The sequence below is a fragment of the Saccopteryx leptura genome, chromosome 2 (genome assembly GCF_036850995.1).
Source record: "Saccopteryx leptura isolate mSacLep1 chromosome 2, mSacLep1_pri_phased_curated, whole genome shotgun sequence".
In the NCBI taxonomy this organism is placed as follows: Eukaryota; Metazoa; Chordata; class Mammalia; order Chiroptera; family Emballonuridae; genus Saccopteryx; species Saccopteryx leptura.
Window position 1 is genome coordinate 335,580,649 of NC_089504.1, and position 23,895 is coordinate 335,604,543.

The following is a 23,895-nucleotide window of genomic DNA, read 5'->3' on the forward strand; positions in this document are numbered from 1 at the left end:
GGCTTCTGCCCGTTGTGGATACCCCTGCCTACCCCTCCGTGAAATCACAAGGATGGCTCAGGATAGGCAGAAAGGATAAAATCTGGGCAAGGGGGGTGGGAGGGACCATGGGAGAAGAGGAGCATCCTGAGGACCCACAAACCACACCCCTGTGCAGGTCAGCCTGACATCACGCTGAGCCCCTGCCATGTGACTGCAGCCTCGGCTAAGTCCGGTGCCCTGGGTAAGACCCTTTCGGTTTCCTTTTCATAAGGAATAGCATCAGGGCTTCCAAAACCCCTGACAGCCCAGCTCTGGGTCACAGCCCCTCATACCCTGCTTCGTCCCTGCCCTGTCTCCCTTTAGGGCACTGCAGCTATTTGTGCTTGCTGATGCTGAGGGTCTGAGCCACTGGCTACGAGGGGGCCAGGGCAGAGAAGTCTTGCCCATTCAGCCAGGATTCAAACACTGGGCTAGGCTTTTTCTTGAGAGACCCAGAGAAGCTCCTTTAGGCTGAAAGGGCACAAGTCCATATGGGTCCCATCCCCTCTCTAGGAAGCCAGTCTCCCCTGAGGGCTCTAGGGCATTCAGGGCCTGGCACATGCCTCTCACTGTGCTTGGCATTCCAAGAGCCTTCCCTCTGCCAGCCCCCACTTGGCTTGGCTGCTCCCTGTACCATCTGGAGCCTGAGCACAGCTCCCACCGTCCCTGACCTAGTACTCCAGGTGGCCCCACTGGAACAGACTCCTCTCGTGCCAGGCCAGCTGCCAGTTTGAGAGCCAGAGCACCCTGTCCTCCTAGGCTAGATCGGCATCAGCCCCAATGTGGACACCAGGAGTAGGTTGGCGGGTTAGTGAGGTGAAATTTCTGGCAAGCTCTTCCTTTATGGCTCCTGGAAGGCCCATCTCAGGTGGGGTCACAGGGATACACATAGCTCTAGCCCCATGGATTTAGGCTCCTCTCCCCATCCTTAAAGGATACCTTCCCCGAGAGGGGTTTGTGAGAGAGTAGCAGTTCCGACAGAAGCACAGAGGCTGTCACGTGGGCCTGAAGCTCCAGTCCTGGCTCTACAGCTCACCTCTGCGTGACTGGGCTAAGCCTCTGGCCTTCGCGGGCCTCGGTTTCCCCTCTGTGAAAAAGAGATTGAATCAGATGATACAGAAGGCCCCTCATAGCGAGTTCCTCTAAATGTGACTCCTCTTCTTGGTTCAGAAAGCTTTCTCGTGGGCCAGACTGGGCAGGGGCGCCTCAGGCTCTTCACCCTGCTCCTTACCTCCTAGCAGCTGCAAACCTGGACCAGGGAGAGGGTGGGTCCAGCTACAACGCTTCCCAGGCAGAGCCCTGATAGACTTGAGGGTGGCGTGGGTCCACAGCCAGCTGTCAACATGGCAAATGCCACAGTTTTACCAGGGTAGGACCCATGTTTCCTAAAAAAGAGAGAGAGAGGACTGTTAATGCCATGCCCACTTGGTGCTGAGCCCCTTACAGGAGGGACCTAACTAATCCTCACAACCCATGAAGTGGGTATGATTATCCCACTTCACAGATGGCACTGGGGGCTCAGAGAAGTCATGTGACTTACCCAAGGACCTTTCAATTTGTCAGTGATGGAGCTAGGATTTGATCTCAGGACTCAAGAGCCTCTGTCATTCCCCTGGTCCAGATTAGCCTACGTATGGCAAACCCAAAGAGGAGGTTCAGGTGGGGACAGTTGAGGGACTCCAACCCCTTTCCTAAGCCCAGACCTGCCTAGTCTTGTAGGACACCCACCTGGACTTCTCCTAGTCTGGAGGAGGGGGTCTGGGATGCTGAGCATGAAGACCCAGCACTGGACGAGGAATCAGAAGTACAGTACTGGCCCAGAGTCCTGGCTTTGCCTTGGAATTTCTGTGCGGCCCAAAGAGGAGCTCTCCACTTCTCTGACTATAAGTTTCCCTTACCGATGGAGTTGAAGTAAACACAGCCTGTCCTGCCTCCCTTATTGAGATTCTGTGAGATCTGAGAGGGTAACAGACGTGAAAGGGCTTTGAAAACTATGAAGGGTCTCACGGGGAAAATTGCGATTATACTACTATTGGCATGAAGGAGCATGTGAATAGGAGGGGGTACATGTATGTGAGGACACACTCGTGCCAGGACACGTGTTTGAGGGAGCTTTGTGCCCGCAAGTGAGCCTATGTCAGAGTATGCATGCGAGTGTTGGTGACCATGAGAGTGTAACGGAGGAGGGCTGTGGTCAGCCCCAGGGGGTGGGGGGCTCAGGTGCTAGGAGTGAGGCTCACACCCAAGTAAGTCATCCTTGAGCGCATCCTCCTGTGCAGGGTTGGACTAGGGAATTGTGTGCAAAGACTTGCGGCACCATTCTGCCTATGAGTCACACCATTAGGGCATGTTCTGGGTACCTGACTGGTAGCTCCCATGGGGAACAGACAGGCCAGTCAAGAGTCAAGGCTGATGGTCTGGGGGCTGGAGGAGGGCAACCTGAATCCTCCCCACATCCCAGACAGCAAGGAGCCAGTCCCTCAGAGTGGCTATATTTCCTGCCTTCCACTGACCCCACGGTCAGTTTTAGATAGTCCAGAGTCCTGTCCTGTGGGAACTGTCCTCTCTCCTGCTTCTGTCTTCCCTCTGTCTGGCTCCCAGCTCCCTCTTGTCATTGGCTAGGGGTGTGGGAAGACAGCCCTCATGAGCAGGGCTGACATTTCAATCTGTCTCCCAAGTTCTTCAGACGCCTGCAAATTGAATCAAGACTTCATCACCAGCTTTATCCAACACCCAGCCCTGTCTGGCCCGTCAGGCCTGGCCCTCAAACAAGCGACAAATTACATTCCAGCTACTGCAGAAGGCCTGCAAGTGGGTGCCTGAAACCCAGGGGACCAGACCGTCTCTGCCTAAGAGCAGGGTGCCTTCTGGATGTGATCCCCAGGCAACCTGGGCCCACTCAATTCCATGGCCTCATCACAGCCCTTACCACAAGGCAAGGCTAGGAACCGGGCCAGCTTAAGGGGACAGACAGATCAGAGGGGGCCAAAGGCTTCAGCTTCCAGTTTTCCCAGCTCGACAAGCTTCTGGGGAGAAGGATGGCTGGTGAGAATGTAAATCTCAACACCCTGTATAAAACCAGGTCAGGCCAAGATCCACCTCCTTGCTACAAGTAGCAAGCCTGGGAGCCTGGGAATAAAGACGTGTAGAAGTCTATCTGCAGGTTACAGCCCCATGAGGTTGGAAGGAAAGAAGCTGCCTTTTCCTCCAGCAAATAAGACTCTGCTACTTAACACCTGTGTATGACCTTTTGCAAGTTCTTTAGCCTCTCTGTTTACTTACGGAAATTTTACCACCTACCTTATACAACTGCGGTGAGGATGAAATAATATCCGTAAGTAGTACAAGGCTTGACAAGTTATGGGTGCTTTGTAAATGATAATTGTCTAGTGCTGCTGCTGCTGCTGCTAGCAAAGCCGCAGGGTCAGGAGCTGGAAGCTAGAGGTCAAAGGGATGTTTATGGGAACTAGGAAAATGCTAAATTCATTTCTACTTCTCTGCCTTTTCTTCCTTAGTAATTCCCCAGCAGGGATGTCCTCCCTTCCCCCTCCTCCTCCCAGTCCTGCCCCCCTTCAGGCGCCATCAGACCCACCTGCTCTGCGCTCTTTCCCTGAGCCTGCAACCCCTCCGCTTCCCACGAGAGGATTCCTCATGCACGCATTCAGTGCCACTTAAGGCAGAATTATATGCTGCCTGGCATCTCTCGATAATTACAGATTCCACGTGTGTGAGTCTTGTTTGCCCAACTCTAGAATCACAGAATCTCCAAGTTTGAAGGGACCTCATCCAGCCTCCGCCCGCTGCAGAAATTCCCTGAGGAATGTCACCAGCAGATGGTCAGGCAGCTCCACCCAACTGTGCCTTGGTGGAGAGCTAGCTCTTCATGGAGAGGAGGCACTTCCGCCCCAGCTCCCTCTCTCGGGTTTTCTCATTGGCCCCAAAGACCCACCAGGCCTTTTCTCCCAGTCAGGGGAGTCCTCAAGGCACATCTGTTCTCAGCACCCACAGTCTGAGGGGCCTAGAGCCCAGTAGGGCTGTCTCCTTGAACATGGTTCAGTTCAGCCTCCTCTGGCTTCCCAGAGCACAGGAAACCGGTGAGGACTGTCACTCCAGCAACTCACACATTCCCTCTCTCCACACACCTTTATGAGATTGCCAGTAAACAAGGGGTTATGACCCAAAATGCCACCTGGGGCTTTAGGAAAGACTTGGGTAGAGAACAGGTGGAGAGAGCCCAAAGCAAAGGAACAGCCTGGCCTGGCTTGGGAGGCAGAGGATGATGGCCCAGAGATCTGAAAGGATGAGCAGCTGCACCAGGAAACAAAGAAGGGAAGGCATTCCCTGCCCCGGTCTTGCATAGGCAAACACCCAGAGGGTGGGAATGCGGCCCAGCCTGTGGCCAACTGCAAGCTGGGAAGTGTGCACCTTGTCCTCTGAGCACTCTGAAGTCACCAACAGGATTTGGGTGGGAGAGACAGATGATCTGATCTGAGACGGCCAGGACCTGGGAGATGAGGTGGGGATGGGAGGTGTGAAGGCCAGGACCTGGGAGATGAGATGGGGATGGGAGGTGTGAAGGCCATTCTCTAGGTGAGAAATAATAGGCAAGGGAGATCTGAGCCAGGACAGCTACAAAGGGATAGAGGAGGGACCAACTGGAATATTTGGGAGGTAAGATTGGGAGGGACATGGAGACTCATTGGATGCCACCTAACTAGCCCAGAGGGTAAACCCCTGAAGGCCCTGCCTCAGAGCAACATGGTAGGGACCCTACAGATCAGGTAGATCAGTGTTTCTGAATCGCCCGAGGAGCTTGTTAAAATGCAGAGTATGATTCAGTGGCTCTGAGGTGGGGTCTGGGATTCTGCGTTTCTTACAAGCTCCCAGGTAATGCTGCTGCTGCTGCTGCAGGACCACATTTTGAGTAGCAAAGGCCATTTTATAAGATGAGGAAACTGAAGCTGAAATAAGTCAGCATACTTGTCCAAGATTGCACAGTTAGGTTGAGATCTCAGGTTTCTGGGATCCCAAGCCAGTACTCCCTGTACCAGGCCAACCGCTACATCCCCTCGGGGAGTCGGTTGCTGTTCAATGCTTGTTTGACTGAATGGAGGATGGAGCCTGGAAAGATGCTCGAGGAATTAAGGATGGGGGTGGTGGCAGAGGGACCTGTGACAGCCAGAGGGAAGGACTGAAAAAAGAAGTTACTGAGCATAGAAGAGAGAATAGAATGGTGGCAATATGAGGAGCTTCATGGTATAAAGCTTGGCTGAGCAGTCAGCAGGGTCCAAGTTGGGCAGGGCCTTGAGGGCCACAGCAAGAAGTCTGACCTAGACCCTAGGAGCTTTGTGGGCTCAATGGAGAGCACCAGAGGATTTAAATGAAGAAGCACCATGACCAGCAACAGGTTGGGTTTATGAACTGGCTGTAGTTCAGAGAACATTGACGTGGAGGGAGTGGGTTAAGCCCTGAAGGCAGGGAGGCTGGCCAGGAGGCTGCTGCTGTGATCTAGGTGAGCAATAAAAGCAAGGTGCCAGGGCCTGACCAGGCGGTGGCGCAGTGGATAGAGCGTCGGACTGGGATGCGGAAGACCCAGGTTCGAGACCCTGAGGTCGCCAGCTTGAGCACAGGCTCATCTGGTTTGAGCAAAAGCTCACTGGCTTGAGCCCAAGGTAGCTGGCTCGAGCAAGGGGTTACTCGGTCTGCTTGAAGGCCCACGGTCAAGGCATATATGAGATAGCAATCAATGAACAACTAAGGTGTTGCAACGCGCAACGAAAAAGTAATGATTGATGCTTCTCATCTCTCCGTTCCTGTCTGTCTGTCCCTGTCTATTCCTCTCTCTGACTCTCTGTTAAAAAAAAAAAAGGCAAGGTGCCAGGGAAGTGGCAGTTGGGATGAAGAGTAGGTTTGGGGTCCAACTGATAGGACTGAATGACCGATTGGATGTGGGGTGTGAGGGAACAGGCGAGATGCCAGTTTCTGACTTGAGCACACAGGTGGGTGTTGAGGTCATTCCCTGAGATAGAGAGCCAGGAGAGCTGCTGGTTGGTTGGGGGAAGAGGGTGGCTCAGTATGAGGCAGACCGGGTGTGGGGTGCCTGTGAGTCATCTAACAGGGGATGTCTAGGGGAAGCTGAGCACATGGATCTGATGCTGAAAACCTCACCATGCGGGCCAGGCCTTCAGACACCATCTAGTTCAACACACCTACTCCATCTCCACTTTATAGATGAGAAAACTGAGCCCAGAGAAGTGAAGGGACAGGAAACAGCTGGTGTAGTTTAAAAGCTTTGAGCCCTGGCTGGATAGCTCAGCTGGTTGGAGCATTGTCCCAGAGCACGGAGGTTGCCGGTTTGATTCCCCAGTCAGGACGCATACAGGAGCAGCTCAGTGTTCCTGTCTCTCTCTCTTTCTCTCAAAAAAAAAAAGGAAGGGAGAGAGGAGGGAGAAAGGGAGGAAGGGGAAAGGAAGAAAGAGAAAAGCTTTGAGACAAACACGCTTACAAATCTCAATCCTGCTAATAATCTGTTTGACTGTGACCTTGGGGGCTCCAATGCCCAAGGAGCACTGAGGGTTGCCATGCCCAGAGCTTGCAGGAACCTAAGGGCAGCAGGCCTCAGTCAGCAGGGAAAGCGTGACTGCTCTGCTTTGCTCTGTCCATTCCACCGGCAGGTCCAGAACATCAGCCTGCGGGAAGGGGAGACGGTGATTGTGGAAGGCTTGGGGAGACCTGACCCCCTGCCCCTGGCCAACCAGTCTTTCCTGCTGAGCGGCCAAGTCATCCGCAGCCCTACCCACCAGGCAACCCTGAGGTTCCAAAGCCTTCCACCACCTGCAGGGCCTGGCACCTTCCATTTCCACTACCAAGGTAGGCCTGGGCAGCAGAAGGAAGAAACAGCCCAGACTGGCTGCCCTCCTGGGGTCTCTGGCACTATCACAGCATGCAGGTGGGAGGGAACAAGAGAGGCTAATAGCATACAGCACAGGTGCCTAGTGAAGCTGTGTACAACTGGAGGTGAGTACTGCCCACCTGATACCTCCAGAGCCTTCTTCCTCCACCTACCAGTCTGCAGAGAACTGGTCTTGAAGGGGGACTGGCATAGGGTCAGGTAACCCCCAGGTGTGCCTACTGCCACTCACTCATTCGTCATTCATTCAGTATACTTCTCCCAGTTATCTGCTCCTTGCTGAGCCTGTTCTAGGCACTGGCAATATCAAGATGAGCCAACCAAGTCCTCACCCTCAAGGAGCACAAAATCTCGGGGGAGGCAGATACTTAAACAGGCAATAATGATAAAAGCCCTCTTCCCAAATGCAGAGGTCAAGGTCAAGGAACTTGGCAGTGACCATGTGGAGATGTTTAACTACCAGCCTGGCCTTCCTGAACTGCGTAACCCACCCCAGACCTGGCCCATGCCCCAGTTAGCTCAGAACGCCTCTGGAAAGCAGGAGGCAGCATTATGTAACGGTAAACTCAGACTCAGAAGATGGGCAGATCTGTGTTTGAATCTCCTCCCACTGACAGTTGACCTTGTACAGGTCATTTGACCTCTCCAACCCTCCGTTCCCTCTACTGGAAGAGGGTCCAAAACACTTACTCCACAAAGTCACAATAAGGATTAAACAAAATGGTGCATGTCAGATGCTTAGCACATGCTCCATGAAGGAACCAGAAATCAGTATTAAGGAGGTGCAGGATGGGGAAGGAAGAGGGGGCTTAGGACTGTGCCCCTTTCCCATCAGCATCCCTACTGGTCCTCACTCCCCCAGGCAAAGTCTTCTTGATCCCTCGCACTGCTGCAACAGGGTAAGCAATTCAGACTAGGAAGTGAAAATGGGGAAATAATTGGTGTGAACAGTTACAGGATTGCCTTGAACTGTCCTGAACCACTTCTACAGCCCTGTGAGGGGTCACAGCCTAGGGAGGAGGGTAGGCACTCCCTGAAGACGCAGATGCTGGGAGCCCACCTAAGGAACACTCACCCTTTCCTGGCCTCAGTGCCTAACCTGGGGGAACGGTCTGGCATGGCAGCAGGGAGTCTGGTGGTGGGGCTGGCCAAGGGCTTGGCAGAGGCAAAAAGCCGGCTGAGGGAAGGGTGAGCATCCAGGCGGCCCCGCCAGCCTCCCTAATGGCTCATCAATCCTCCGAAGCAACAAGCATAATTTCATGCCATGGTAACCTCTCTTCCTGCAAATTCCTTTGCACAAAACCCTGGACCTCCTCTCTTTTTGGCCAGACAAAGGTGGCTGAAAGGCAGCAGGTTGGAGGCCCCGAGAGGCGGAGCAGATCCCAAGGACCGGCTGGGAGAGCTAGCCCAGTCCTGACTCTCCCAGCTCCCAGAGCCCTCCCTCCTCCGCCCAGTTTTTGTCAATGATCAGCTCTTTCCCTAATGAGTGTAATTCCCCTAATTATAGGCTGCAATTAGCCCTGATCCCAGAGATGGGAACAGGAAGAACATGTGCTCACACACGTGTCCCTGGGCTGGAGAAACAGGGTGCCAGAAAAGGGTGTAAGGGGTCCAGAACCAACACCCCTGCTGGAACTGTCCAAGATAATGTTGGCGATCACAAGGCTGGGGTCCCATGAGAGCCTCATCTGCAGAACCAAGTTCCAACTTCCTTCCACAGTCTCAGGCAGGGGGAGGAGACAGAGGGCACTGCCAGGCATCCCCCTCCTCCCTTCTGAGCATTCCTGGCACTGAACTTGGCTCCAGAAACAGATGCCCGGGAGAAAATAACTCAACAGATTGCAGTGGAGCAGGCACTCCGGAAACAGTCGTCATGGCAACAGGAGGAAGCCCGTCCTGCGAAGTGGTACTTTATCCACGATGGAGTCTGGGGGCTTTGTCATCTGCTCCCAGCATCCTGCTCTCACCTCACCCCACTCAATTCCCTAATCTGTGAAATGGGGGGACCTCCCTTCCCAGAGTTGTGATTGGAACTCTTAGGAAGGTGTAAGTACAAGTGATGAGCATGATATACGGCTCATTTCCCAGAACTCCCTGGGTGTCATGCCCTCCGCTCTGGGTAAAGTGCCCCACACCCTTTTCCCCATCCCCCCCCTGGCCTAGAGTTTCCTCCCAGATCATTGTGAGTGGCCGCTCTGAGCAACCTCCCAGGTTAGCCTTGTCTGTTACTCTCAGGTTTCTCTGACTCCTAAGCCCAGGTCTCTCCTTCTCCCAGGGAAGCAGACGGGAGAGGAGAGATGCAAAACAAGTGGGCTCTAGAACCATAAGCCTCAAGCGCCCACTCCCACTTACTGGCCATGTGATCAGAGCAAGTCCCTCAGTCTTCCTAAACTTTGGTTTTCCTCATCTGAAAATGAATTAATAACCCCTACTTTGCCTTCCTTCCTCCCACACATGTTGTAGGCATCAAGCAAGAAGAGTAAAAAGGCATTTTAGATGCTGGAAGGTACATTCCAATGTGAGGTGCTTTTATTAATCAAGACACAAACAGCAGGCTGGTGCGTTCAGCATTTGTTCTGTGCCAGGCACTGCACACCTGCCCTCTCACTTAATCTCTCACATAACAACATTGTATGCAATACCCTAAATGGCTGGGTAAGCAAGGAAACAGGCACAGTAAGTGCAGGAGCCGGTGTTCAAACCCAGGCCATCTGACTCCAGAGCCCACCTCCTGAGCCCTGCCCTGTACTGCTTGCCAATCACAAGTAACCATTCATTGGCCATTTTCTTAAGAATCCTGTAAGGGAGGGATTCCACAGACCTCATGCCTAAGACCAGAGCAGGTGAAAAAATCACAAAACTTGATTCTGGACACTGGTCTGCCCAGAGGCAGCTCCTTTTTCTAGCCACACAAAGGTGCACAGAAGCTAGCAGAGTCCCTGCCTGAACCTCTCTTCCTATCCACTTGGTGCCATCAGTAAGGGTTGTCCCCCTTTCCTCAAGACCCAGAAGTGACTCCTCAGTCTAGAACATCTCCATCCCTCCCACCATCCCCAAGAGTCTTCCCTCTGTAGCCCAAGCCTTCTCTCGGCCTCTCTCCTTGACCCCTCCAGGTCTTCTTCCTCACCTCTCCTGACCCCCATTTTTAGCTCTCACCCCAGCTTGGCCCCAAGTTGGGATTGGCCAAGTTGTTTTGTAGGATTTGCCTGCCACCATTTGGTTGTATTTGGTATGACAATTCCAAAAGCTACCCAGTTTCCCAGGGCAACCTGGCCCTCTGCCAACTTCCCTGAAGGCATGCCTCGCCCCCCCCACCCCTTGTCCCATCCTGTTTTTTAAAAAGCCCACTGCCCTTGCCATCAAACTTTTTAGCATTTCTCAATGAACACTGGAAAAGCTTTAACTGTCTGGCTTTAATATTTCCTGTTGCAATTCATATTTGTCCCTCATGGGATAAATAATATAAACACTTTACATCAATATAGGCTTTTCGCTATTTCAAGTGCTTTCACACTTACAAGTCTTTTAATTACATTTTTTGAAGATGTACTATCTAGCTGGATTCCAGGGATACCAAACTGAATAGAATACTATCCCATTTATTCTCACAAAATCCTGTAAGGGGGCTGGCATTTTAAACGTCATCTAACAAATAAGAAAACTGGGACACAGAAAGGCTAAGTAACCTGCCTAAAGTGTTAGAAAGCTTGGGCCACAACCCAAGCCTCCTAACTTCTAGCTCTGTTTGCTTCACTACCCAACCCAGGCTGCTGGAAATGTCACAGGCACCTTTTGGGGAAGGGATCAGTCTCTTTTCTGAAACTCTAGCCCCAAGTGACACCTCCAGGCAGGCTGAGGCAGACCCTTCTGCCCTGGCAACAACCCCCTACACACACACACACACACACACACACACACACACACACACACACACACACACGTTACCCATTCTCTCTCTGCAGCCTATCTCCTGAGCTGCCACTTTCCCCGACGTCCAGCTTATGGAGCTGTGACTGTCACTAGCCTCCACCCAGGAGGCAGTGCTCGCTTCCATTGTGCCACTGGCTACCAGCTGAAGGGTGCCAGGCTACTTACCTGTCTCAACGCCACCCAGCCCTTCTGGGATTCCCAAGAGCCTATCTGCATCGGTGAGTGGTCCCAGGGGACTCGGTGCTGAACAGGGGAGTAAGGTGGGGGGTTGATCTCTGCTCTCTGTTGCTATGTAGTACCTCCATAAGCTCTCCATAAGGAAACCAGAAAATGGCTACACACTTCAGTGGCATTTATCCAACCCACAGTTAGTGAGTACCTACTAGATGAAAGAACCATAGGTATACAGAGTTGAACTCAACAGGGAGTGTGCTCTCAAGGAACCCACCCTTCCAGGAAATGGGGGAAGAAGAAAGCACATGAGTCATCAACTTTCACAGAAGGAAGTAAAAAGTACCAATGAAGAGACATAAAATGACCTGGGCATTTACAAGTCTTCCTGGAGGAAGTGGCACTGACGGTTTGATATTTCAGTGGAAGGAATTGTATGGGCAGTGACACAGAGGCAAAGTAGGGAGTATTTAGGGACAGAGAAGACAGCCAGGTTTGGCTGAGGCCTAAGACTTGAGACGAGGACAGTGGGAGGGCCTTGAATATTGGCCAAAATACTGGGCTGAGGAGCTGTTGAAGTTTTTGGAGAGTAGGAAGAGCTCAGAACTATTCCTCAGGAAAGCCAGCTAGGTGGTGTCCGGAAGCCAGAGGCCAGCCAGGCAAGAGGGTGTGAACTTAAGATCGTGGCTTCAGGAATAAAGAGGAGGGAAGAGTTTCCAGAAACAAGGATGAGAGAAAGGGGGAAAGCGGAAGGAGACTCCCAAACTCTAGTCATTGGTGATGGAGAGTCTGGGCTGTGGCCAGCGGCCTGCTGGCAGAAGAAAGATGGAGTGTTTAGTTTGCAGTGTGAGAGGCAGCTTGGGCTTTTGTCCTTTGTTTTCCTTTTTTTAGCTTGGGCTTTTGAACCTTACTTCATTCAATACACTCTGCCTGGGTGCCAGGCACAGCAGAGGTGAACAAGCCGCTCCCTGTGCCCCCAGGGAGCTGTCTAGTGAGACCAGGAAGCTGCTCAGCACGTTCGGTGTAGACAGTGCTGTGGTGGGACAAACTGAGGGTGCAGTGGGGATCCAAGGGAGGGAAGGAATCAAGAAAAACTTCCCAAGATGACGTGGAAGGATTACAAGAACGTTAGCCCGGGAAGCAGAGTGGATTCCTGGAACAGCATGTGCAGAGGTTTGGAGGCATGAAGCAGCATGCTACATGGTGAGGTGTGCCTAAAGACGGGATAGTGGGAGAGGCTGAGCCGAGCGGAGAGTCAGGTGCAAAAAGGGCTCGAATGCCATCTTGAGCTTGGACTCTATCCAGAGGGGGGCATAGGGAACCACTGAGGAATTTGAAGGGCATTCCATTCTGAGACCAAGAAAAAAGGTAGGTCTGCCCTCTGCAGAGAAGAAACACACCACAACCCCCTCCTCAGGAGGTTTATTAGGTTAAAATATTCTGGTGTTGAACATTCGGAGACAAAGGCACTGTGTCCTGGCAGCCTGGTCCCTGAGAACTGCCAGGATCCAAAGCTGTCTGTCGGGAGAGGAGAGTGCCGCCTGGAACCAGCCACGCTCCACTTGCCTGAGACCACCTCACAGGCCACTTGACTGCTGGAGTTTGTGGCCAGCTAACTCAGCAGTGCTCAGTGATGGGGACAAGTGAGCTGCTCAGCCTCCCCTTGCAAAAAGAGGACAGCCCCAGGCCAGAGGCATCGGTGCTGGAAAGGCCCTAAGGGCCAGCCCAGGAATGACAGTGGCAGTGATGCTACTGCAGGAAGTGTTCAAGGCCATTACCTGGCTAGTAATGTCTGCTCAGAGCACAAGATTTGGAGGTCAATGGCATGCATACCATGTTTGTTATCACTGATTTATTCCTACCCCCCCCTTTTTTTTTTTTACTTTCATGCAATCATTTTATTCAACAAATACTGAATACCAACCCTGCCTGGCTTGAAAAGACTATCTCCTGCTCCAGAGGATCCTAGTTAAGGGACACATCCAAACAGTAACTGGTTTTAGGAAGTGGTATGAGGTGGAAATAGCAGATACACTAAAAAAGGTTGGAACCCTAGGTAAGAGGCTTTAATAAAGTCCACCTGGGAGCAGTCAGGGAAGGCCTCCCAGAGGAGTCAGCAGAGAAGGGAAAGTGACTCATCCAGGGCCACACAGCTGGGCCATGGCAGATCTACCACTCAAGGAAGTTGCACATGAATAGTCCCAGAGGTGGAAAGGGTAGGAAAAAGAATTCTGGAGTCCAGGCTGTCTGATGCTGCAGGGTCACAGGGGCAAAGGACTGACCTTTGAAGGCGAAGACCCCTGTTCCCCCATGCATAGGGTACAGAGTCGGGAAGGGCAGGAAGGCTTGTTAGGCTGCCTAGGATCCAGCCAGGGACCCAGCCCACAGTTCTGCCCCCGTCTCCCAGCTGCCTGCGGTGGAGTGATCCGCAACGCCACCACCGGCCGCATTGTCTCTCCTGGCTTCCCGGGCAACTACAGCAACAACCTCACCTGCCACTGGCTGCTTGAGGCTCCCGAGGGCCAGCGGCTGCACTTGCACTTTGAGAAGGTTTCCCTGGCAGAGGATGATGATAGGTGAGGGGACGTCCTGGTGGGATGGGAGTGCCTGGCCTGGTAATACCCCACTGGAGGGACAGTACATGAGAATGGACCACACCACACCTGGGAAGCAACCAGCCATGCAGCTGCCACTCTGCTGACCCAGGCTCATCATCCGAAATGGGGACAACGTGGAGGCTCCGCCTGTGTACGATTCCTATGAAGTGGAGTACCTGCCCATTGAGGGCCTGCTCAGCTCTGGCCGGCACTTCTTTGTGGAGCTCAGCACTGACAGCAACGGGGCAGCTGCAGGCATGGCCCTGCGCTATGAGGGTGAGCCTGATGGGGCCTAACCAGGGATGAGGGCTAGAACAGGAGCTTGGGCCTAGGGTTTCTTCTCTTACACCGTCCACCTCCTTCCCATCACCACTCCTTCCAACAGCCCATGCTCACCTGACACTTAGGCCCTTTCTCCTCTTCCCTCCCATCATGTCTAGAATTCCTAGCCTATCTGCAGGAGACCTCTGCCTGGACGCAGGTCCTCTTGTCCAAGTGAATGAATTCTCTAGAATTTGAAGAGCAAAAAGGACGCCAATTCTAAGGGAAGGAAAATTGCTGCAAGAGACATTCTAGAACCACTCATGCATGCATGCATGCATTAATTCATTCAAAATATTTTCTGATTGTCCTCCTATGTACTAAGCACAAAACTAGGCACTGGAAATACCATGGCGATCCAGACAGCCTCCTGAGCATAACAGGCTTGGATGCTCTGGGCTGTTTCTGCCCCCTGCTCCAAGCCCAGGACAACATTTGTGGTCAGGATGAGAAAAGCCTGGGAGGAAAGTAGGAGGACATTGCCCCGAGTTTGCCCCAGGCAAGGCTGAGCTGGGCCGGGCCCTGTGGTTTACAGCCTTCCGGCAGGGCCATTGCTATGAACCCTTTGTCAAATACGGCAACTTCAGCAGCAGCGCACCCTCCTACCCTGTGGGCACCACCGTGGAGTTCAGCTGTGACCCTGGCTACACTCTAGAGCAAGGCTCCATCATCATTGAGTGTGTTGACCCCCATGACCCCCAGTGGAATGAGACAGAGCCAGCCTGCCGAGGTCAGTAAGCACCAGCAGATGGGCCTGCCAGGGGCAGGGTTCAGGGTGGGTACCAGGGAGCCAGCCATAGAGCCCGGGGTCACAGGGGCCCAGTGACATGTGTCATTCAAGCTTCCCCCTGAGGAAGAGGTAGGGACTCCCAGCAATGGGCAGGCACTCCTGTGAGCAGATGGCACCCCAGGACATGGCACTGGGAGGAACGCAGAGGGGATGTGCCTCCCGGGCCTCCCCTGCCTTCCAGCTGTGTGTAGTGGGGAGATCACAGACTCAGCTGGCGTGGTACTCTCCCCCAACTGGCCGGAGCCCTATGGCCGCGGGCAAGACTGCATCTGGGGCGTGCATGTGGAGGAAGACAAGCGCATCATGCTGGATGTCCGAGTGTAAGTACCCACTGGGCTAAGCCAAGCCAGCACCTAAGCAATGGAGACGTCTCTTGCCCAGCCCACCCTAGGGTCTCGAGGCTCACCCTCCCTGACAGTCCTCCTCCACAGGCTACGCATAGGCCCTGGTGATGTCCTTACCTTCTATGATGGGGATGACCTGACAGCCCGAGTCCTGGGCCAGTACTCTGGGCCCCGAGGCCACTTCAAGCTCTTTACTTCCATGGCCGATGTCACCATCCAATTCCAGTCAGATCCTGGGACCTCAGTGCTGGGCTACCAACAGGGCTTCGTCATCCACTTCTTTGGTGAGCTTGCCCCTGCCTCACTCCATACCTGAGGGATAAGGGATGCCAGAATGCAGACCCCAAACAAGGCTAGGGCAATGGAGACTGAGTGCTCTCATCTGACAAGCAAAAGCTGAAAATACTCCAGGTATCACCTGAAGCTAGTCTTGTTCTCCATCTTCCCCCAGGGCCCGAAGGGAGAAAGGGAGCCTTCTGTTGCAGCAAGAGGGATTTGGTAGGCAACAGGAAGAAATTTTTTTTTTTTGTATTTTTCTGAAGCTGGAAACGGGGAGAGACAGTCAGACAGACTCCCGCATGCGCCCGACCGGGATCCACCCGGCACGCCCACCAGGGGCGACACTCTGCCCACCAGGGGGCGATGCTCTGCCCCTTCGGGCCTCGCTCTGCCGCAACCAGAGCCACTCTAGCGCCTGGGGCAGAGGCCAAGGAGCCATCCCCAGCGCCCGGGCCATTTTTGCTCCAATGGAGCCTTGGCTGCAGGAGGGGAAGAGAGAGATAGAGAGGAAGGAGGGGGTGGGGGTAGAGAAGCAAATGGGCACTTCTCTTATGTGCCCTGGCCGGGAATCGAACCCGGGTCCCCCGCACGCCAGGCCGACGCTCTACCGCTGAGCCAACCGGCCAGGGCCGAGGAAGAAATTCTTAACAAAAATAGAGAAGTAGGAAAGGTATTGGATTCTACCTTTCTGATAATACTTAATAGTAAAGTAACAATTTCTCCCACTTTACCCTCTCTCAGGACTGAGAAACTTGCCATGGTCATTTTGAAAGTAAAGTCAAAGCCTAGATAACAAACCAGGAATCTAGGAGACAGAGTCATGTCCAGGACAAGATAGAAGGGGCCCTTGAGCTGGGAGAATGAATGGCTGAGCCTTCCCAGGCCAGACCCAGGACAAACTGGCAGGTCCTCAGGGGGAAAGAGGCTCGCACAGTAGCTTTGGTGCTGGCTGAGGGTCTGCATCTTGCTGTCCCTGTGCCCCTAGAGGTGCCCCGCAATGACACATGTCCGGAGCTGCCTGAGATCCCCAATGGCTGGAAGAGTCCGTCACAGCCTGAGCTGGTACATGGCACTGTCGTCACTTACCAGTGCTACCCTGGCTACCAGGTGGTGGGATCCAGTGTCCTTATGTGCCAGTGGGACCTAACCTGGAGTGAGGACCTGCCCTCCTGCCAGAGGGGTGAGTGTACCTATTGCCCATACTCCCTGCCCAGTGCAAACTACAAGCCTCCCTGCTGTTATGAACCAGAGTCTAGCTGTTATTAGCTGGTATCCTTAAAGTTCCTTCACCACTCGGAGCCTGTTTCCTCATCTGTGAAATGGGACAAAACCTTTCCATAGGGTTATTTACCAAGTACTCCAAGTATTTTGTGCTTGGTAGATGGCCAATCAGTGTTTATTGGCTCCCAGGGACTGGAAGGGAACAGATGAAGAAATAACCAGCAAAATGGCAGTGACAGATAACTAGAGGGTAGAACTGCATGGCCTGAAGATGTTGGCTGACTGGAACAAAGCCAGGGTGGACTGGCTTTTGTTGAGTTCTCCTTCCTTCCCACCACCCCTACCCACAGTAACTTCCTGCCATGACCCTGGGGATGTGGAGCACAGCCGACGCCTCGTATCTAGCCCCAAGTTTCCTGTGGGGGCCACTGTGCAGTATATCTGTGACCAGGGTTTTGTGCTGACGGGTAGTGCCATCCTCACCTGCCATGACCGCCAAGCCAGCAGCCCCAAGTGGAGTGACCGGGCCCCCAAATGTCTCCGTAAGTATCAAACGGGTAGATGGGAAGCCTCTGGTAGGAGATAAAATATGCGGACTCTGGAGGGCAGGGAACTGGCACCCTCACTGGGCTCTGTATGCTTTGCAGTGGAACAGCTCAAACCATGCCATGGCCTCAGCACCCCCGAGAATGGTGCCTACAGTCCTGAAAAGCGGCTACACCCAGCAGGAACTACTGTCCACTTCTCATGTGTCCCTGGCTATGTGCTGAAGGGCCAGGCCAGCATCAAGTGTGTACCTGGGCACCCCTCACATTGGAGTGACCCTCCACCCATCTGTACGGCCGGTGAGTGCTCTGCTACCCCAAAACCTCTGCCTGGACTGTGGGGCTGCTCTGGCAAAGATGTCAAAGTGGAGAAGCAGAACCCCCTGCCTACATCCCCTTCATGCTACCCTTGGTCTCCCCAATCTCTACCAGATTTTTCTGACCTGGTGACACCAAGACAAATGCTGGGGTGGGCTCTCCTTGGATCAATCCTTCACATAATCAGCCCACTCCCTGCCTTAGTGGTTTGACCTGCTGGGCTCACCCACTGCCCTTGGCCCTTCCCTCTTGTTCCAGCCTCTCTGGATGGGTTCTACAGTGGCCGCAGCCTGGATGGTGAGCCCCCACCCTGGAGGGCCAGGGAAGTAGTCTCTTCCACTGGTTCTCACAGCAACTAGGCCGTGGGTTCCCCAGGAGGGAGGGAAGAGAGAGAGAGAGAGAAGTCTGGGACTAGCAGGGGAAAAGCCTCCTTCCCTGCCCCCAGCCACCTGGAAGGAGCTGGTGACTGGATGCCCCTGGGCAGAGGTAAGGGGCTGTGGGCTCTCACTGGCAGGGACCTCCGCCCCAATCCTACCTGTATGTTTTCAGTGGCCAAGGCACCTGCTGCCTCCAGCACCCTGGATGCCGCCCACATTGCAGCTGCCATCTTCCTGCCGCTGGTGGCAATGGCACTCTTAGTGGGGGGTGTATATCTCTACTTCTCCAGGTGAGTCTGGCTTCCCTTCCTACCCTGCATACCTGACTCACTCCTGCCCAGCACTCTGAACTCACAGGCTTCTCTGTCCCACAGGCTCCAAGGGAAAAGCCAGCTGCAGCTTCCCCAAACACGACTCCGTCCCTACGACCGAATCACTGTGGAATCAGCATTTGACAATCCAACTTACGAGACCGGAGTAAGTATCCACGCCAGCTCTGACATCTTGTCTAGGAGCCAGTTCTGTGCCCCCTTGGCCCAGTGCGCACGAGCGCCCTACCAAGCCCTCTCGTGCTTCCCTTTTCCTTGGGAAGGTGGGTCACGAGCTGGCAAACTTTATACAAGTTTCCAACTCCCAGCAGTCTCTTTCCTTTGCAGGAGATAAGAGAATATGAAGTATCCATCTAGGTGGGGGAAGCCAGCTCAGCCTTGCACCACAGCCCAGCAGCAGAGCTCCCAGCTTCCTGCTGTCCCTCCACCTCCTGTCCGTACCACCTGGGAAGAGACATCACTAATCCCTCAAGAGGCTGTGCCCTTCCCCACCTGCAAAGCCCACCAGAGCCTATTTTCCTACTACCACTGCCCACTTAAGGCCCTTTCTTTGGGCCCAAATCAGGGGGCATCTGCCTCTGGGCAAAACACAGCTGGAGCACATGCATTAAGAACCAGCATTCTCCTAACCCTCCTTCATGTACTGCACCTCCAGCCTGGAATTTAACAGGCAGCGTGGGAGCACCTTTCTCCACGTGGTCACCACCCAGCCCTGGCACGTAGCAGGGTTAACTTGATCATAGTGGAAACTGCTCCAGGGTGCTCCTCACCAGGCCATCACCAGTGGCCAAAACTGCTCTCAATAGTGACCTCTGAGTAGCTGTGGTATGCCAATGTCAGCCTCTCAAGGAAGCCTCCAGTCCTTCTCTAAGGCCCCCGGAATGGACAGTTCTGCTCCTGTCCCTTCCCAGAGCAGGTGATAACTCTAAGGGATGCTAAGGGGTTTAGGGACCCTACCCAAGCTCAGACTGGGCTTCCCTAGGCACTCATGCTCCACACCAAAGCAGGAAACCCCACTGCTCCCCTATGTCCCAAGGAGAGAAAGACCTCCTTCTGATTGCCAGTCTGGCTGTTACAAACATCCTCTTTCCCACTAGTCCCTCCTCTAATTCCAACCACTTGCCAGACTCCGCTCCTGGCCGCTGTATTTGGAAAAGGGTAGTGGACAAGCATATTTTGGAGAGGAGCAGAGATCTAAGGGTCGAGGAATTTGTCCCAGAACAGGGGGCCAGAGAGACCCAGGGAGAGGCCCAGCAGCTGACTATAGGCCACTGTGTACATGTAATGTATTATATGGGGTCTGGCCTCCAGCCAGAGAACAATGTTCTAATTCTGTTGTTTCCTTATTAAAATGGTGTTTTTGAAAAAACAAGGAATGGCCAGGTGGACAGTGCTTTCTTGGAGGGAAGGAAGGTGGGAGATAAATGGGATGTGGACTTCAGGACCATAAGGCATGCTGGACACACCAACTAATAATCCCCAGATCTTACCAAAAATCAGTTACAGATGCTACAGAGATCACTGTCCCAACAACATCAGTGCAGCAGATGGCAGTGGAGTGTGTGGTCCAACTGGCTGGTGCCACAGGAATGTGGGAGCCCAGAAACCCAACTGCTCATGCACCTCAATGCCTCATTCCCCCTCTTTACTAGGTCTAGAACTACAGGCTAGTAAACTCCTAAGCCCCTTCCCAATGTCACTGTACTGCTGACAAGGCCCAAGGAGTCTACTATATCTCTTGTTCCTCTTCTTTTCCAGCTAGCTAGGCTCAGCAAAGTGGGATAGGAATCAGAGACAGCCCCTAAACATGAGGCTCCAGTCTGTCTTGGCCTCAGAGAACACCCATACTGTCGTGAGCAGGGGTAATGTAGCCTAGGGGCTTGGCTCCTACTATAGCAAAAGCCTTGTTCTTAGACTCTGGAAAGAGGTGGCTGGATGGGATCTGCTTAAGTTTGGTCCCTCCCAGCCCCTGAGCCCATTCCCTACGGCCCCCAGCACCTCCTGAGGTGAAAGTGTTTGCCCAAACTTGGTCCCCAGCATGCACATCCATACTTAGAATGTGCTCTGGCCGGGCCTGTGGTGGTGCAGTGGATAGAGTGTTGACCTGGAATGCTGAAATCACCAGTTCAAAACCCTGGGCTTGCCTGGTCAAGGCATGTACAACAATCAATCAATCAGTGAATAACTAAAGTGAAGCAACTATGAGTTGATTTTTTTTTTTTTTTTTTACAGAGACAGAGAGCGAGTCAGAGAGAGGGATAGACAGGGACAGACAGACAGGAACGGAGAGAGATGAGAAGCATCAATCATTAGTTTTTCATTGCGCATTGCAACACCTTAGTTGTTCATTGATTGCTTTCTCATACATGCCTTGACCGTGGGCCTTCAGCAGACCGAGTAACCCCTTGCTGGAGCCAGTGACCTTGGGTTCAAGCTGGTGGGCTTTTTGCTCAAACCAGATGAGCCTGCGCTCAAGCTGGCGACCTCGGGGTCTCGAACCTGGGTCCTCTGCATCCCAGTCCGACGCTTTATCCACTGCGCCACCGCCTGGTCAGGCGAGTTGATACTTCTTGCTCCTCATCCCTCTCTATGCTGACTCTGTAAAATCAGTAAATATATATTTTTAAATGTGCTTGCCTGACCAGCCGGTGGCGCAGTGGATAGAACGTCAGACTGGGACCTGGAGGAGGACCCAGGTTCGAGACCCTGAAGTCACCAGCTTGAGCACGGGCTCATCTGGTTTGAGCAAAGCTCACCAGCTTGGACCCAAGGTCGCTGGCTCAAGCAAGGGGTTACTTGGTCTGCTGAAGGCCCACGGTCAAGGCACATATGAGAAAGCAATCGAACAACTAAGGTGTCGCAACGAAAAACTGATGATTGATGCTTCTCATCTCTCTCCGTTTCTGTCTGTCTGTTCCTATCTATCCCTCTCTCTGACTCTCTCTCTGTCTCTGTAAAAAAAAAAGTGCTCTGCATGGCTGCCCTCTAACAGGGAATTATGGGAACTCAGAAGCCAAAAGACAAAATCCCTGAAAGAAATAACAACAGCAACCAGCACCTTCTGCTTCTACAGTCTTGCAACAGGGAGGTCTTAACCATTCATGGCTGTCTACCTCCTGGCTCTAGCAAGGCCACCTTGAAAGATGGAGAGGCTCCAGTACAGGCAGAGTGCAGTGCCTAGATTAGCCACAAGAGGTCACTTGTGAAGGCATCTACGTATATCCCACCTGCTCTTTCCCCTCAATCCTCCTTGAATAGCCAGGGCTGGAGCTCTCCAAGGTGGCACAGACTCCTGGCCCCGCTGGGCAGACCTTGTCCTCCAAGTTCAAAGATGTGTGGAGTGATTAGTTCTCTTGGCACTTGTCAACAAAGCCAAGTATTATCTCCCTCACTAGCCCAATTCTCAACTTCAACTGATGGTGTTGATAAAAGTAAAGCTTTGATCTTTGGGCTTGTGCCAATGGCTTACTTATCTGCCCCATAACGCCTTTAGGCTGACACAGCAACACAGCTGGGCCCTGAGCAATATAAAAGAAGCCACTGAGAGGGCACATGAGGCTCCAAGTTCTGAGGGCATGGAATACAGTCCCAGAAAAGATGAAGTCTAGCCAATTCCATACATCTAGCTCAGCCCTCCTCTCTCTGAGAGCCACATCTTTGGGCCATAGCCACTATCATTTCTTGTTTGCTGAGGTTGGTACAGAGAAGATAGTGGCCACCACAACCCCCAAAGCCAATAAGGCCCAAGACCTTATAATCTTCCCCAGGCACCAAAAGGATCATCAGAAACCAAGACCATACACTGACATACCAACCTAACTCATCCTCCTTACTATCCCAAAAGAAGGAGCAGCAGTAACTCCTCACAGGCAGTTTAGACAGTGTCCTGGCCCGGGAATCAAGAGATCTGTTTCATTCCTAGGTCTGCCATAAATTGAACTACGCAAATCACTACTCTCCTCTGAGCATCTGGAAATGAGGGGATTAATACAGATGCTCTTTAAACACTTTCCAGTTTTGTGCTTCTGAGAATGCTAAGCATACCTTAACAAAAGAAGTGAGCAAGGCACAACTACCTGGTAACAACGCCATCTAAAGCACAATGATGCCCTTCCCTTTTTCATTGCCTCATCTACAGTCAGGCAGAGAGAACTGGCCATCTCTGATGGCGATACCAAGGGGATGGGCGGGTGCCGCATAGGTAGGATGAAGCCCCTTCCAGAACTCGAAGTGAGGCCTTCAGACTACAAACCCCAGCATTCAGCACTACAGCTCTCAAAAGTATCCCTTACTAGCATCAAATCACTCTTCCCTGAGTCCATCCTACCGTACAGTGCATCGCACGCACGTGGAACTACAGCTCCCACAATCCACCAGACCCATCGCGACTCTTCCTCCCGGGATGCAGTGCACTCCCGTTAGCCCTTTCGACCCTTTGCGCATTGTATACTGGGAGTTGAAGTCCACTATAGGCAGGTATCTGGGCGTTGTCAACATCATAAACTCTTCGCTTTTGGCTTCCTCTTGAAGAGCAGTTCTGAGGTTCAGTGATTAAAAGAGGGCAGTAACGAACAAGCGAAACTCTCCATGGTGTCATCACTACGCAAGGCAGAAATGCTGAGGTTAAAATTAACTATTGGGAACGAGAGGGAAGTGGGAACAAGAGCCATCCAATCCGACACCAAAAGCACCGTTTTCCTTAGCGATGGCTTTTCTATTCTCTTTACCAATATGGCGCCTGGTCTAGCCGCACCTGACGCTGGAACCAGTCAAGCACAACATCCCTAGGAGTACTGCTGCCACCAACAGCATACCAGCTCCAATCAACACCACACCTTAATCTTTCCTGTTCATTCCTGAGGACTCCAAAATTATGGTAGCCTATATCCCATTACCAAAATGGCGGAAGGAGAAGCATTCTTGTTAGGGCCTGCCTGTGACAATACGCCTGCGCGAGAGCCACTGTGTTGTAGGGCGGGAGAGGAACAACCTCATCACGCCTGCGCAGGAACAGAGTGTTCTTGGTCCATACGCAAACACCAATGGATGAAAAGTGCCCAGGTCCCTGCGGCTGCGCTGTGACCCTTACGAGCTCTCCCAGGCATCTGCGCGAGACCTCACGTCCCGCCTTTTTATCTCAGTACGCTGGCGCAGGGCAGAAAGGCCGGGGCTTCGGCGTTTCAGAAGAATGCCAGCGCGGCTGCGCGCTGGGGGGTACCCCCTCACTGCGGCTGCGCGGGAGCCCGGCTGCCGGCTGTCACTGCGGTTGCGCGCGGCGAGCGGCGATCCCCGGGCGCCTGCGCGGGTGGCTTTGCGGGCGCTCGCGGTAAGTTTGCGCCAAGTGCGCGGCAGCCGGGACGCAGACGGCGGCGGCGGCGAGAGGCGGAGCCCGGGGACCACCCCCCATCACCCTCCCCGCAGTCACCTCACGTACCACAACCTCACCTAACCTCTCACCCCCCCTCCGATCCCCCCAACACCGGGATGGCAGCGCCCACCAGCCTTCCCTGCCGGACCAGCGGTCTCCAGCGCCGGCTCTAGCTTGTGGGACTAGGCCCCGCCGAGGCCTGACCCCCCACCCCGAGCCGGGACCCACCGTGCAGTCAGCCGCCGGGCCGGAGCTGAGGGGCCTCTCCCCCCTCACGGCCCGTAGGGAGGACGCTGCCGTCCCGGGGACTGGGGGCCGGGGGGTGGGGGGGAGCCAAGAAGAGGAAGTCGGGACCTGTGTTGAGAAAAAAGAAG

General features: G+C 53.4%; 1 protein-coding gene and 1 long non-coding RNA gene across 3 annotated transcripts in view; one reads left to right on the top strand and one right to left on the bottom strand.

Moving 5' to 3' along the window:
* Positions 1-18,741, top strand: part of SEZ6 (seizure related 6 homolog) — a 45,011-nt gene extending 26,270 nt beyond the window's left edge. The window contains exons 4-17 of one of the 2 annotated variants that reach the window (XM_066363645.1): positions 6,696-6,891; positions 10,894-11,079; positions 13,440-13,608; positions 13,739-13,905; positions 14,486-14,680; positions 14,922-15,060; positions 15,172-15,368; positions 16,349-16,543; positions 16,935-17,126; positions 17,232-17,429; positions 17,706-17,744; positions 17,997-18,114; positions 18,199-18,301; positions 18,465-18,741. In XM_066363645.1, the coding sequence (XP_066219742.1) occupies positions 6,696-6,891; positions 10,894-11,079; positions 13,440-13,608; positions 13,739-13,905; positions 14,486-14,680; positions 14,922-15,060; positions 15,172-15,368; positions 16,349-16,543; positions 16,935-17,126; positions 17,232-17,429; positions 17,706-17,744; positions 17,997-18,114; positions 18,199-18,301; positions 18,465-18,497 (2,127 nt within the window). In that variant the 3' untranslated portion in view covers positions 18,498-18,741. The remainder of the gene's footprint in view (positions 1-6,695; positions 6,892-10,893; positions 11,080-13,439; positions 13,609-13,738; positions 13,906-14,485; positions 14,681-14,921; positions 15,061-15,171; positions 15,369-16,348; positions 16,544-16,934; positions 17,127-17,231; positions 17,430-17,705; positions 17,745-17,996; positions 18,115-18,198; positions 18,302-18,464) is intronic. The other variant, XM_066363646.1, reaches the window with a different exon arrangement.
* Positions 1-23,827, bottom strand: LOC136391805 (uncharacterized). The gene is made up of 4 exons (XR_010748891.1): positions 23,750-23,827; positions 15,202-15,396; positions 1,562-1,648; positions 1-1,406 (listed from the first exon to the last, which is right to left on the bottom strand). It is a non-coding gene; the product is annotated as an uncharacterized lncRNA (long non-coding RNA).
* Between the last annotated feature and the right edge of the window lie 68 nt (positions 23,828-23,895).